Source organism: Haliotis rufescens, unplaced genomic scaffold (assembly GCF_023055435.1).
Source record: "Haliotis rufescens isolate VD_foot unplaced genomic scaffold, xgHalRufe1.0.p SCAF_16, whole genome shotgun sequence".
Lineage (NCBI taxonomy): Eukaryota > Metazoa > Mollusca > Gastropoda > Lepetellida > Haliotidae > Haliotis > Haliotis rufescens.
Genome location: NW_025963846.1, coordinates 14,540,487 through 14,555,080, shown reverse-complemented (window position 1 = coordinate 14,555,080; position 14,594 = coordinate 14,540,487). Strand labels below are relative to the sequence as shown.

The following is a 14,594-nucleotide window of genomic DNA, read 5'->3' as shown; positions in this document are numbered from 1 at the left end:
CAGTGATGTTCCCTACAATGTGATCGAAAGGTTGTACCCAAACAGGCGATGTGCCCTACCAGGCGATGTGCCCTACCAGTGGGTGGGCTCTACCATATGATGTGCCCTACCATGTGATGTGTCCTACCAGGTGATGTGCCCTACAAGGTGATGTGTCCTACCAGGTGATGTGCCCTACCAGGTGATGTGCCCTACCAGTGGGAGGGCTCTACCAGGGGATCTGTTCTACTTTGTGATGTACCCTACCAGGTGATGTACACTACCCAGTGATGTTCCCTACAATGTGATCGAAAAGTTGTACCCAAACAGGTTATGTGCCCTACCAGGTGATGTACCCTACCAGGTTATGTACCCTACCATGTTATGTGCCCTACCAGGTGATGTGCCCTACCATGTTATGTGCCCTACCAGGTGATGTGCTTGGACTCTCTTCCGTCCAGTAGTGTGTCCAGTTCATTCTGTATCCGGGTCTGGAACTCGGGTTTGGAGGCCATGGTAAACAGCGTCCATGATATCCCACTGGCCGTTGTGTCGTGACCTTTACAAGAATGAAACATAGACCAAAATATCCACTTGAAATAAAGGTCTTAAAGAGAAACAATAGATCCTACATATAACTGGTCTATGTCATTCGTAACGAAGCTGTACTTTTCGTGTACATTTAAGAATAGACTTTGACTTTCACTTCAAAGAGTGAGGGCCAAGCATTTTAAAAACGTCATCGCAACCTCCGACGTCCATACAGTTTGGCCCTCACTCTATGAAGGATCATACTCCAATGAATGTACAAAGTCAATTCTTATAATTTTTTATCACAATTTCTTACCTCAAAGGATGTAGGCCTAGATCTGTGTGACTTCATGTTTACGCTGTAAGCCATACAACAACCAGCTGTATCGCGGAATAAAATAGTTCCTCATAAGAGAGATATCACGAGCGTATGTATGAGATGCGAAAGGTCTGTTAAGGACTACCACGGTAAGCCAGTCACAATGACAGCGCGTCGTAATACATTTACATCAAGTACAAGATGTCAAATGGCCGACACGATAAACGTGACGAGAGAGATTTCCGATGTTAATGAACCTGTGGCGTTTACATGTTTTAGTCACCATTGATCAACTGGCCGATCTGACCCTAAGGTTAATGCATAGGTTGCTGGAGACGGTCGCTGTCAGCCTTGACACGGATCGAGTCGATACTACGATAGTTTGGTTGTGCATTTCTTCGTTTTGATCACTACGATGGGTCGTAGAGAGGGTATTCGTGAACGATCATGCAGTCAAACCCTCTGACGTTCCTCAATGCATACTAAAACGCTGAGTTCAAGATAAAAGGGTCTAAATTATCAGAAAAAAACGCTTCTGCATGTATTCGTGCTGGGGAATTCCCAGGGGTTCCCACAGGAATGTGAAAGTAGTCCGTCAGTGTTTACGTCATTTCAAGAAAACGGGCTCGTGAAAAACGTATGAACGTCCAATTGTGTCCTTCAGACACTTACATTGTATGAACGTCAATGTCGCGGTCATGTGACCGACCTTTCGTCCTATGGAAAGGCCGTATATCGTAATTAACTTCAACTAAAACAAATATTTGTCGATAAAAAAAAAATTCCTATCCTTTTGCTGAGACGAAGACTAATACAGGTGACTACGAGCGACTATATTTAGTTCATTACCAGCACGAACTGAAAGCACCTGCAGATATAGTATTTAAAGCGCTATTGACCAATGTCAGCGCGGAATAGAACCACTAGCAGTCACCTGACTGTCGATTCTTACCCGAATTGTAACCACGTGATCAAAACTCAATGATGTTTATCGCTGGCAAAATGGATATTTCTTGAAAAGCACACTTTGCAATGTTTGTCATTACTGTAAGTAGTATACCTTATCGGCGGAATGTCTAGTATTCACTTAATAAGTATCAGCATACATGCATGTAAAGACAACGACATATTTCACAGACAGTCGTCCGACAAACAGAGGTAATTTTAGATACTAGTAGTTGCCCGAGATATAATTTGTGGCCATACCTTCAAAGAGGAACGTGTCGACTTCATTCCTGATCTCCAGCGGCGTGAGGCCCTTGTCATCAGCATCTCGGGCACTCAGCAGGACGTCCAAGAAGTCGAGGTAGCGGGTCTTGGGGGGTCCATCTCTCTCCTGCATACACACAGCACAATGTGACACACATGGGAAACTGTTACATACACGGGACAATGTTACATACACAGCACAATGTTACATACACAGCACAATGTGACACACATAGGACAATGTTACACATACAGTACAATGTTACATACACAGTACAATGTTATACACACAGTACAATGGTACACACACAGTAAATGTTACATACACAGTACAATGTTACATACACAGTACAATGTTATTCACACAGTACAATGTTACACACACACAGTACAATGTGACACACATAGTACAATGTGACACACATAGGACAATGTATGGCACACAGTACAATGTTACATACACAGAACAATGTTTCACACACACAGTACAATGTTACACACACAGTACAATGTGACACACATAGGACAATGTCACACACATGAGACAATGTTACATACACAGTACAATGTTACACACACAGCACAATGTGACACACATGGGACACTGTTACACACACGGTACAATGTTACATACACACGACAATGTTATACACAGTACAATGTTAAATACAGTACAATGTTACACACATAGGACAATGTTACATACACAGCACAATGTTATACACAGTACAATGTTAAATACAGTACAATGTTATACAGACAGGACAATGTTACATACATGGGGCACTGTTACACACACAGCACAATGTTAAACACTACAATTTTACACACACAATACAATGTTACATACACAGTACAATGCTACACACACAGTACAAAGTTACACACAGTACAATGTTAAATACAGTACAATGTTACACACATAGGACAATGTTACATACACAGCACAATGTTATACACAGTACAATGTTAAATACAGTACAATGTTATACAGACAGGACAATGTTACATACATGGGGCACTGTTACACACACAGCACAATGTTAAACACTACAATTTTACACACACAATACAATGTTACATACACAGTACAATGCTACACACACAGTACAAAGTTACACACAGTACAATGTTACACACACAGCACAATGTTACACACTGTACAATGTTACATACACAGAACAATGTTACATACAAGGGACAATGTTACACACACAGTTCAATGTTACACACACAGTACAATGTTACACACACAGGACATTCTTACACACATAGGACAATGTTACACACACAGGACAATGTTACACATACAGTACAATGTTACACCCACAGTACAATGTTACGCACACAGTACAATGTTAAATACAGTACAATGTTACACACACAACACAATGTTACACACAGTACAATGTTAAATACAGTACAATGTTACACACACAGCACAATGTTACACACAGTACAATGTTAAATACAGTACAATGTCTCACACACGGGACATACACAAGGCAATGTTACATACACATAACAATATTACTTAAAAGTAAATTGTTCCGTAAAAAGTACACAGTTTCGGGGAAGGGGAAGGGGTTAGGAGTCTATTGGGCATTACTCTTGAATGTTACATATACAACAATGTTACACACACACACACACACACACACACACACACACACACACACACACACACACACACACACACACATAATGTAACACGCAAAGTACATTATTATAGGGAACATATTCTTGCTCTGAATTGCCATGGGCATTACTCTGTGAAATGAATTATATAAATTGTTTATCAAGTTAGATACTGACCAAGGTCTGTCGCCTCTTGTCGATGATGTCTTCCGCCCAGCGATGTACAAAGTCACACTGCTTCTTAAACTTCTTCCCCTCGGACGAGTTGTAAAAGATGAAGTCAAAGAAGTGCAATGGGTTGCTGAAAACAAAAAGATCCTGCTTGTAATGTGTTTTTTTATACCATGTCTGTATTTGTCCGTAAAAGTAAATCTGATCTGTTTTTTGTCAGAGATGTTATGAAGGTCTGGTGACACGCTATGAATGTCTAGCGAGGCACAATGAATGTCTGACGTAGTGGGGGTGAAATGTGTGTGTGTGTGTGTGGGGGGGGGGGGGGGGGGGGGAGGGAGAGACGGTATAATTTTGTTGCAACAACTGCAAAGACAGATATTTGTTTTAAACCAGTGTCCGGGGTATAATTATTCAAGAATTTTCTGGGACAATCTAATTTTCGATAACTTCCCAGGACTAGCATAAGCAGCCACACAAACGTGCATCGATCCTGAATCCCATTTCACCTCACCTCACCATATGGCTAATAGTCTGGTGCTGCACTAATGGTATTAGATGGTCTACACTTGTAATGTGTGCTGTTCAGAATGCCCACATACTTACATGTTTCGGTCTACAGCCAGGGCGAGTAAGTCATTCACTGCGTTTACATACGGGTGTGTTTGCCTGAAAAATATATATAAGGATGTTTAATTCAACAGTTTTACACCGATTTATATACTCACATTCCCCGTACCCATCCCTGTTGCTGTCTGTAACATTCCCCGTACTCACCCCTGTTGCTGTCTGTAACATTCCCCGTACTCACCCTGTTGCTGTCTGTAACATTCCCCGTACTCACCCCTGTTGCTGTCTGTAACATTCCCCGTACTCACCCTGTGGCTGTCTGTCACATTCCCCGTACTCCCCCCTGTTCCTGCCTGTCACATTCCCCGTACTCACCCCTGTTGCTGCCTGCCACATTCCCCGTACTCACCCCTGTAGCTGTCTGTCACATTCCCCGTACTCATCCCTGTTGCTGTATGTCACATTTCCCGTACCCACCCCTGTTGCTGTCTGTAACATTCCCCGTACCCACCCCTGTTGCTGTCTGTCACATTCCCCGTACTCACCCCTGTTGCTGCCTGTCACATTCCCCGTACTCACCCCTATTGCTGCCTGTCACATTCCCCGTACTCACCCCTGTTGCTGTCTGTCACATTCCCCGTACTCACCCTTGTTTCTCTCTGTCACATTCCCCGTACTCAACCCTGTTGCTGACTGTCACATTCCCCGTACCTACCCCTGTTACTGCCGGCCACATTCCCCGTACTCACCCCTGTTGCTGCCTGTCACATTCCCCGTACTCACCCCTGTTGCTGTCTGTCACATTCCCCGTACTCACCCCTGTTCCTGTCTGTCGAATTCCCCGTACTCACCCCTGTTGCTGTCTGTAACATTCCCCGTACCCACCCCTGTTGCTGCCTGTCACATTCCCCGTACTCACCCCTATTGCTGCCTGTAACATTCCCCGTACTCACCCCTGTTGCTGTCTGTAACATTCCCCGTACTCACCCCTGTTGCTGCCTGTCACATTCCCCGTACTCACCCCTATTGCTGCCTGCCACATTCCCCGTACTCACCCCTGTTGCTGTCTGTCACATTCCCCGTACTCACCCCTGATGCTGTCTGTCACATTCCCCGTACTCACCCCTGTTGCTGTCTGACACATTCCCCGTACTCACCCCTGTTGCTGTCTGCCACATTCCCCGTACTCACCCCTGTTGCTGTCTGTCACATTCCCCGTACTCACCCTTGTTTCTCTCTGTCACATTCCCCGTACTCACCCCTGTTGCTGACTGTCACATTCCCCGTACCTACCCCTGTTACTGCCGGCCACATTCCCCGTACTCACCCCTGTTGCTGCCTGTCACATTCCCCGTACTCACCCCTGTTGCTGTCTGTCACATTCCCCGTACTCACTCCTGTTCCTGTCTGTCACATTCCACGTACACACCATTGTTTCTGTCTGACACATTCCCCGTACTCACCCCTGTTGCTGACTGTCACATTCCCCGTACTCACCCCTGTTGCTGTCTGCCACATTCCCCGTACTCACCCCTGTTGCTGACTGTCACATTCCCCGTACTCACCGCTGTTGCTGTCTGTCACATTCCCCGTACTCACCCCTGTTGCTGTCTGCCACATTCCCCGTACTCACCCCTGTTGCTGTCTGCCACATTCCCCGTACTCACCCCTGTTGCTGTCTGTCACATTCACCGGACTCACCCCTGTTGCTGTCTGCCACATTCCCCGTACTCACCCCTGTTGCTGTCTGCCACATTCCCCGTACCTACCCCTGTTGCTGTCTGCCACATTCCCCGTACTCACCCCTGTTGCTGTCTGTCACATTCACCGTACTCACCCCTGTTGCTGTCTGTCACATTCCCCGTACCTACCCCTGTTGCTGTCTGTCACATTCCCCGTACTCACCCCTGTAGCTGTCTGTCACATTCACCGGACTCACCCCTGTGGCTGTCTGTCACATTCACCGGACTCACCCCTGTTGCTGTCTGTCACATTCCCCGTACCCATCCCTGTTGCTGTCTGCCACATTCCCCGTACTCACCCCTGTTGCTGTCTGCCACATTCCCCGTACCTACCCCTGTTGTTGTCTGTCACATTCCCCGTACTCACCCCTGTTGCTGTCTGCCACATTCCCCGTACCTACCCCTGTTGCTGTCTGTCACATTCACCGGACTCACCCCTGTTGCTGTCTGTCACATTCCCCGTACCTACCCCTGTTGCTGTCTGCCACATTCCCCGTACCTACCCCTGTTGCTATCTGCCACATTCCCCGTACCTACCCCTGTTGCTGTCTGTAACATTCCCCGTACCTACCCCTGTTGCTGTCTGTCACATTCCCCGTACCTACCCCTGTTGCTGTCTGTCACATTCCCCGTACCTACCCCTGTTGCTGTCTGCCATATTCCCCGTACCTACCCCTGTTGCTGTCTGTAACATTCCCCGTACCTACCCCTGTTGCTGTCTGTAACATTCCCCGTACTCACCCCTGTTGCTGTCTGTCACATTCCCCGTACTCACCGCTGTTGCTGTCTGCCACATTCCCCGTACTCACCCCTGTTGCTGTCTGCCACATTCCCCGTACTCACCCCTGTTGCTGTCTGTCACATTCCCCGTACTCACCCCTGTTGCTGTCTGTAACATTCCCCGTACCTACCCCTGTTGCTGCCTGTCACATTCCCCGTACTCACCCCTGTTGCTGTCTGTCACATTCCCCGTACTCACCCCTGTTCCTGCCTGTCACATTCCCCGTACTCACCCCTGTTGCTGTCTGTAACATTCCCCGTACCTACCCCTGTTGCTGCCTGTCACATTCCCCGTACTCACCCCTGTTGCTGTCTGTCACATTCCCCGTACTCACCCCTGTTCCTGCCTGTCACATTCCCCGTACTCATCCCTGTAGCTGTCTGTCACATTCCCCGTACTCATCCCTGTTGCTGTCTGTCACATTCCCCGTACTCACCCCTGTTGCTGTCTGTCACATTCCACGTACTCATCCCTGTTGCTGTCTGTCACATTCACCGGACTCACCCCTGTTGCTGTCTGTCACATTCCCCGTACTCATCCCTGTTGCTGTCTGTCACATTCCCCGTACTCACCCCTGTTGCTGTCTGTCACATTCCCCGTACTCACCCCTGTTGCTGTCTGTCACATTCCCCGTACTCATCCCTGTTGCTGTCTGTCACATTCCCCGTACTCACCCCTGTTGCTGTCTGTCACATTCCACGTACTCATCCCTGTTGCTGTCTGTCACATTCCCCGTACTCACCCCTGTTCCTGTCTGTCACATTCCCCGTACTCATCCCTGTTGCTGTCTGTCACATTCACCGGACTCACCCCTGTTGCTGTCTGTCACATTCCCCGTACTCACCCCTGTTGCTGTATGTTTTCCTCGACAGACATGGCGCACCTCAACAGGATATCAAATGTACACATGCTGATCATGTTGAACACCTCAAAGCTGGTGCCTTCCTCCACGTGCTTGTCAATCTTCTCCTGTTAAACAAATGTTGGTGCGTGAAGATTCTCACGCCAAAGTGTGTGAGTATAGGTTTACGCCGCTTTAGCAATATTCCAGCAATATCACAGCGGGGGACACCAGAAATTGGCTTCACACATTGTACCCATGTCGGGAATCTTCGGCGTCACGAGCAAACGCTTTAACCACTAGGCTACCAGACCGCCCCCTCGCGTCAAAGAACGACCTTCACACACACCGTAATCATGAGGGGAATTGAACCCGGGTCTTCAGCGTCACAAGCTTCAACCACTTGGCTAAACCCTGTGCTGGGCCTGACAAAACCATGTTCGCTTAACGCATAATGTTGAATTTGGATGACAGAAAACTACGTTTATGACGAACACGCTTATTACGAACTTATTTTTGGGTCTTGGCCAGTTGCTGTATATGTGCTTATAACGAACTGATCCGTGAAGATCCGAGTTAGAAGAGGTCTTCAGCAACCCATGCTTGCCGTAAAAGGCGACTATGCTGGTCGTTAGAGGCGACTAAGGGGATCTGGTGGTCAGGCTCGCTGACTTGTTTGATGTATGTCATCGTATTCCAATTTCGTGTATTGATGATTATGATGTCAATTACTGTCTAAATGTCCAAAAGAAATCATATATTCGTAGGGATATTTGTTCCGTGTGGTCCCTAGTTTCCACGTGTATTACCTACTGCATATTCAATGAACATTGGCTCTGTTCATGAAAAAATCAACAAAGTACATGCAATAAAATGTAATAACAAACTTTGCGTTATATGATGATAAATGGACCTACACTATAAATTGAAAAACATACACTTGTTAATACAAGATGTACATTGACTGAAAAATGGCATGCTATTAAATTATCAGAATATTATCATCTGATCTCGTTACACATCTAGTGAATCTGAAGCGGGAATTTCGACCGTTTCAACCGAAAACCACCACAGAACACAACAATACACTCGATAGCAGGCCCTGTCGGATGTAGATGGCGCTTAGAAACAAGAAGGGGCATAACATATCTACAACAATATAACAATAGTTTTAATTTTATACATTCAGAACTCCCCGATCAGATTCATTTTCTGTTTGCCAAAATCCAATATGCCTGTCTGAATGTTTCGCCCACTCGTACCGAGAGTTTAGAACTCTCTACGCTGCTTGGTTGGTTAGAACCTTCCCCTGTCGCGACGTTCTATGGAGGAATCCTCAGACCTTCAGGCATAGAAGTAATTTTCCGTATGTTTTGCACCACTGACGTAATTATATTCAGACAATATTGAATTACTTTATTTACCAGTGATACCTCGCCCATCGCACATGAGTTTCGATAGTTTTCAGAAATAGAACATGCAGTAAAGACGTTCTGACGAAGTTCCAACTGTATTTCACCCCGGAAATGTGGGAATCACACGATGTTAATTAAAAGCCTGATATTTCGTTCAAACCAAACCCCGTCAATTTTACTACTGACCTCAGAACACCTTCAGAAACTTATTCTACATTATGCTTTATATAATATCTGAGATGAGCATGTATCAATTGCAACCTTGGAAATATCGAGATGACATTGTTGAAGGCATTTACTGTCAAGTACTCGACTTACCATCATGGTGTCAATGGCGTTGTTGGAGACGTCGACGTAGGGTTTAAGGATGTCGAAGTGGAAGGCGGGGGTGAGAAGGCGGCGAGATCGGTACCAGCGTTGTCCCCCCGCAATCAGGAGACCCTCCCCCAGCCAGGGCAGTAATGTTTCATATGGGCCTCCAAATCCCCTCGGCTTTGGCTCTGTGCAATGAGAGGGTCCAAACTCGTTGAATGACTGAAACTCGTTCTCTGATTATGAAATCGATTTTCGTATTGAAACACATTATATTTGACGTTGACCAAAATATTTTGAAACTATTATCAAAGTACCAATGCAAATATCTGACAGAAATGTGTATCTGTCTTGTTGCACCATGAGGATCGAACATGGGCATGCCTTCAACTTTGAGAGTAATACTCGCAAGGACACGACGAAATGGCGAATGTTTTTGTATGGACAAAATATTGCAGAAGAATATGTCAAACATTTTACTCAAGTATAATGTACTTCGCATTAGATGTCAGTGTGTTGTCACTGTGGTCAATGCTTTGAGTAGTGTATTAAGCCTGTACACACTTACATGACAAGCCAACGTGTAGGCCATAGACATCTACTCGACAAATAGTGATGTCCTTTACGCATACTGAGAAGGTTTAGTTAATCTTCTGCGACTTATTTTTATATATGGGGCGGTGGGGTCGCCAAGTGGTAAAAGCGTTCGCCCGTCAAGCTGAAGTCCAGGGTCTGATTCCCCACATGGGTACAATGTGGGAAACCCTTTTCTGGTGTCCCCCGCCGTGATAGCGCTGGAATGTTGATAAAAACGGCTGGAATGTTGCCCAAAACCACTCACCGTTTATATACATAAAAAACCCGTTACACGATCAAAACCTTTGATCAAAAAGTTTTCTTGGTCCAAGTTGGGCTGTTTACACTCATCAAAGTTTTTGACAGGCTGTCAAAGTTTTGGTGGGAATTATCTTGCCAAATAGTCTGAAGGTGGATGCTACTGACGAAAAATTGTTTGTTATTGTCATATGCATTTTGAGTATTGCCATGTTGAGTAATATAGCGAGTAAACGCGGTAGTATAGCGAGGGAACGTAGAAGTATAGCGAGTAAACGCAGTAGTATAGCGAGGGAACGTGGTAGTATAGCGAGTAAACGCGGTATAATAGCGAGTACACGCAGTAGTATAGCGAGGGAACGTGGTAATATAGCGAGTAAACGCAGTAGTATAGCGAGGGTACGCGGTAGTATAGCGTGTACACGCGGTAATATAGCGAGTAAACGCTGTAGTATAGCGAGTAAACGCATTAGTTTTAGCGAGTAAACGCAGTAGTATAGCGAGGGAACGTGGTAGTATAGAGAGTAAACGCGGAATAATAGCGAGTAAACGCGGTAGTATAGCGAGGGAACGGGGTAATATAGCGAGCAAACGCAGTAGTATAGCGAGGGAACGTGGTAGTATAGCGAGTAAACGTGGTAGTATAGCGAGGGAACGTGGTAGTATAGCGAGTAAACGTGGTAGTATAGCGAGGGAACGTGGTAGTATAGCGAGTAAACGTGGTAGTATAGCGAGGGAACGTGGTAGTATAGCGAGTAAACGCGGTAGTATAGCGAGGGAACGGGGTAATATAGCGAGCAAACGCAGTAGTATAGCGAGTAAACGCGGTAGTATAGCGAGGGAACGTGGTATAATAGCGAGTAAACGCAGTAGTATTGCGAGGGAACGTGGTAGTATAGCGAGTAAACGTGGTATAATAGCGAGTAAACGCAGTAGTATAGCGAGGGAAGGCTGTATTATAGGATGGACACGATAAGACCATTGCAAGGAACACGGTAGAATTGCGAGGAAACGCGGCAGGATAGCGGGGACACGCGAAAAGTATAGCGAGGAAACGCTATGTTATGACTGAGAAAGAGATGGTATAACGAGGGAGCAAAAAGCAAATTGAGGCAATGCGATAGTAAATTATGGGAATGCGACAGTCCTGCTAGGCAACGAGATAGGATAATGAGGGAATGCGATGGCATTGCGAGGGAACGAGATAAATATATTTTTTACCATGGGAGGTAGAAGATTCCGTATGATTTTATATATAATATGAGACTTTAATCATTGTTATTAAACAAGCATAACTTTTTGCATTTATTTACAGTTGAAACATATTCAATAACATTCAGTTGTTAAAAGTGCATTTCAGATATCGTAGGAACGTATTTCAATACACACATGAATAACAAATTATACATTTTCTGGTCACCTGATGACTTGATGATGGCTCTGATAGAGTCTGGATGGTACACCCTGATGACTGGATTGAGAGGTCCTATCCAGAGCCGGAAATACTTGGGGTATCTCCTCATCCATTCCTTCTCCACTTCAGCACGCTTCTCAAACTCCTTAGGGAACTGAAACAAAAATATAACCCTGATCAAGTGGGAACAGGGACCCATTTGTTTTAAGCGCAATCCATCGTACAGAGTTGCTTCCCTTAGGTGTGCCAGGAACCTATGATCGTGAGTTCGAATCCCACATTCGTCCTGATTATGTTTCTGGGATTGTGGAGATACTTCTGAATCGTTGGTGTGGATGTAATATGTGGATGAATATTTGTGGTCCCAAAACTTCATCGACGTACTGAATTGAATTGCTGTCAGGTTTTAACTAAACTACGGCTAATAGGGAGTTGTGAATATGACGTGAAACTTTACAAATGCTAAACGTTTGTGTTTCGATTGGACGACTTATATGGTATCACACAACGATCGACATTTCTCCTCTGACTTATGCTTGATTTCATTGCGCTGTGACTAAGTTTCCCCAAGATTCATTGTTTTAACAGTAGATCTGCTGTAAGCGTATGTGCCTTGCATTGGCGCGTGAAATGAGCTGAGTAACAAAGGAATGACGCCATTAACTACTAGTATATATTCCACAGTTTTTATACCATGTTTATGTTCAAAACATGTTGAGAGTTTGTTATATTGATATTGTTAGATACGCTGTGCAGAGTTGCGTCCCTTGACACGCCAGAAACCTATGATTGTGGGTTCGAATCCCGGTTCGCCCCGATTATGTTTCAAGGTTTGTCAGCACCATACCCGAGCACGTGGGTTTCACCGAAGTGGTAAACGTCTGAGACCTGCATCACTTCGGGCTTTCCTCCCACATTAAGCTGACAAGCCGTGATATAACTGGAATAATTTTTAATTTTAGGTTATCAACGACTTGCGATACAGATTATCGTGAAGGTAACGTTACATTCTGTGTTTAGTGGGGCGGTGGGGTAGCCTAGTGGTTAAAACGTACGCTCGTCACGCCGAAGACCCGGGCTCGATTCACGACATGGGAACAATATGTGAAGCCCATTTCTGGTTTCCCCCGCGGTGATTTCGCTGGAATATTGCTAAAAGCGGCGTAAACCCATACTCAGTCACTGTGTTTACTGTGCATGCGTGCGTTCGTGTGTGCTAGCCCACTGACACACTTTGCCGCAGGGTAACATGAATACCCCACTCAGACACTGTGTACTGAATCCGAGCCCTCCAGTCCTTGTATTATCCCCTTAATGCCGAGCGCCAGTCGGGAAGACGCCCTATCAACGAGACAACGGAGGCGGTTCCATAGTAAACATCCCAGTAATAGCAGCAGTAACAGAAGTAATAGTAGAAATACTTATTTGTAAACACCACCCTAGTCGACTTTGACCTGTAACAACAATGACCAGAGACGAGGTAAACTGGCTCACCAAATGCAGGTTGCCGGTCCTCCAGGAGAAGTCCTTGACACCCTGACACTTGTTGAAGAAGCTGAAGAGACGCCGATACCAGACCAGGAACCTGATTACGCGGTAGGCCACGTACAGGAGGACAGATGTCCCTGCAGACTGCAGAACAGTTTTACGATTGAGACGAGATACAAGATCCTGCGGGCCCATGTTTACAAACGTCTCTCATCCACACCGGGACACAGTATCACAACCGTGTTTGTGTCACCCTTTCCAGCCTTGCACACGGCACGCTGGCGGGTTATCTGTGGGTCACCGGTTTCACAGCTGATAGGGTTCACTATGGTTTAGAGCATGTGAGACTCGTTTTTTGTATTGCAGATATCGTTATTTATAATGGATTGGCGAGTTGCGATTTTAGTGCCCCTTTGAGTGAGTGAGTTGGGTTTAACGCCGCTTTTAACAGTATTCCAGTTATATCGCGGCGTGTCAGCTTAATGTGGGAGGAAAGCCCGAAGTGATGCAGGTCTTAGACGTTTACCACTTCGGTGAAACCAACAAGCACGGATATGGTTCTGACAAACCTAGAAACAGATTCGGGGCGAACCGGGATTCGAACCCACAATCATAGGTTTCTGGCGCAAGGGACGCAACTCTGCACAGCGAATCGCGGCGCCTTAGACAACTGGGCCACCCGTGCCCCGAGTGCCCCTTTGAACAATAGGCCAGTTAAAGTGAGTATAGTTTTACGCCGCTTTTAGCAATATTCCAACAGTATCACGGCGGCGGTCACCAGACATGGGCTTCACACATTGTTCCTGTGTGGGGAATCAGAACCGGGTTTTCGGCGTGATGAGCGAACGTTTTAACCACTAGGCATTTAGCTGTGACCCTCAAATCTTTAGAGAGTCATAACAAGTTCGTGGTACAATAAACTGGAAACTCTTGGTCAGATGATCTATGACCATCACCTGGTCATTAAATACAAGAACTCATGGAGGGAGTCTCCTTTCCTACTACCATGGGTCAGTAACTTTTCTTCTGATGATCACAATAAGCCCACCTGTTCACACAGCCTCTGGCCACTGGATAGTGTTACATATTTTAGATGCCATGATGGACTTTCGTTTCCAGTTCATCACCATTAATAGTTTATACGTTTGTAAGATGTTTAAGAAGTCGAGAATCACACTAAATGCAAAAAAGAGTACAGTGATGTGATCATATTGAAATAATCTATCATGTGATTGGTGTGTAGCGGATCATGAAATATAACTGTTATGATTGATCGTCAGAAAAAAAGGTCAGCTTTGAAAAAGGAATGCCAGAAAACAAACACCCAAAGCCCCATCATACCATTGAAAG

At 45.6% G+C, this 14,594-nt stretch overlaps 1 protein-coding gene across 2 annotated transcripts in view; it reads right to left on the bottom strand.

Moving 5' to 3' along the window:
- Positions 1–13,517, bottom strand: part of LOC124136402 (ultra-long-chain fatty acid omega-hydroxylase-like) — a 76,980-nt gene extending 63,463 nt beyond the window's left edge. For both annotated transcript variants that reach the window (XM_046502344.2, XM_046502343.2), the window contains exons 1-8: positions 13,251–13,517; positions 11,763–11,910; positions 9,515–9,696; positions 7,785–7,909; positions 4,454–4,516; positions 3,854–3,977; positions 2,036–2,165; positions 409–538 (exon numbers count right to left, since the gene is read on the bottom strand). In XM_046502344.2, the coding sequence (XP_046358300.1) occupies positions 409–538; positions 2,036–2,165; positions 3,854–3,977; positions 4,454–4,516; positions 7,785–7,909; positions 9,515–9,696; positions 11,763–11,910; positions 13,251–13,439 (1,091 nt within the window). In that variant the 5' untranslated portion in view covers positions 13,440–13,517. The remainder of the gene's footprint in view (positions 1–408; positions 539–2,035; positions 2,166–3,853; positions 3,978–4,453; positions 4,517–7,784; positions 7,910–9,514; positions 9,697–11,762; positions 11,911–13,250) is intronic.
- Between the last annotated feature and the right edge of the window lie 1,077 nt (positions 13,518–14,594).